This window comes from Mycetomoellerius zeteki, unplaced genomic scaffold (genome assembly GCF_001594055.1).
Source record: "Mycetomoellerius zeteki isolate Tzet28-1 unplaced genomic scaffold, Tzet1.0 C4383270, whole genome shotgun sequence".
NCBI lineage: Eukaryota > Metazoa > Arthropoda > Insecta > Hymenoptera > Formicidae > Mycetomoellerius > Mycetomoellerius zeteki.
In genome coordinates, this window is record NW_017255746.1 from 1 (window position 1) to 1,201 (window position 1,201).

Here is a 1,201-nt window from a genome sequence, read left to right on the forward strand (position 1 = left end):
ATATATATATATAATATAACAGTACAAAGTATTATTCTAATATTTCTGCTGTATCATGTATAAGTGTCCATACTGTATTCATAACACTCCTACAATCAAATTTCTTATAGCACATATAAAATTCGCGCATGGTGCATCTTTGTCTACTATTATATGCAAACAAGAAAATTGTACACGTAGCTTTGTAACACTCTACTCATTTAAACGGCATTTAATGGTAAAACATCTCAATGAAAATAATACGAAAGTTTCTGTTATGCCAGAATTGCATTTATTTAGTGAAAATGTCGAAAGTATGGATGATAAGTTTACACAGTATACTAATTCCAAAGATTTGTTATCAACAAATGTTTGTAAAGAATTAATGAATAATCCATCAATGTCGTTACAACAATTTGATATGATTGTTACAAAAAGTGCTCTTTTATTAGTTTCAAAATTATATGCTGATATTACGTTATCACGATTAATAGTGCATAAAATAATACAATACGTAAACAACTTTTACAAATCTACTATTGAGATTATCAAACATAAACTTGAATGCCAAGGGAACCGAAATGTATCATCTGATATTAATGACATGTGCATAATAATACAAAATATTTTCCTGCAGTTCGAAACTGAACATAAAACATTGCAGTACTTTATAAAACACGGGTATCTTATTATGCCACAATCTATTAATATTGCTGCAACATTATGTTCAAAACGTAGAAAAATGTGTACAAGTATAGGTATACGTAATAGAACTGTACAAGTTATTCCTTTAAGACAGCTTTTAATACAATTTTTGGAATTATCAAACGTTTTTGACACGATAACTAAAGAGATATATGAAAAAAGACATAACGACATATTAAGTTCTGTTCTTCATGGCGAAGTGTGGAAACACATTCAAGAACAATTTTCAGAAAAATTTGTTTTACCTCTCTTATTATATTTTGATGATTTCGAGATTAACAATCCTCTTGGATCCCACAGTGGAATACATAAAATTGGTGTTGTATATTGCACTATTCCATGTATTCCAAGTGAATACTTCAGTATTCTTGAAAATATCTTTTTGCTTCAAATACACAATGCGAAAGATCATTCACAGTTAGGAAATAAAAATACATTTTTTAACATAATAAATCAAATTCAAGATTTGGAAACCAATGGTTTACTTATAAACATTCATGGTAGACAACAGACAATA

General features: G+C 28.1%; 1 protein-coding gene across 1 annotated transcript; it reads left to right on the forward strand.

Annotated features, from left to right (window-relative positions):
• Nucleotides 1–482: 482 nt before the first annotated feature.
• On the forward strand, nt 483–1,198 carry LOC108724253 (uncharacterized; the record flags this gene model as incomplete). The annotated part of the gene is made up of 2 exons (XM_018450569.1): nt 483–883; nt 929–1,198. Coding segments are annotated over exons 1-2 (570 nt in total), but the record flags the coding sequence as incomplete, so codon positions are not given.
• Between the last annotated feature and the right edge of the window lie 3 nt (nt 1,199–1,201).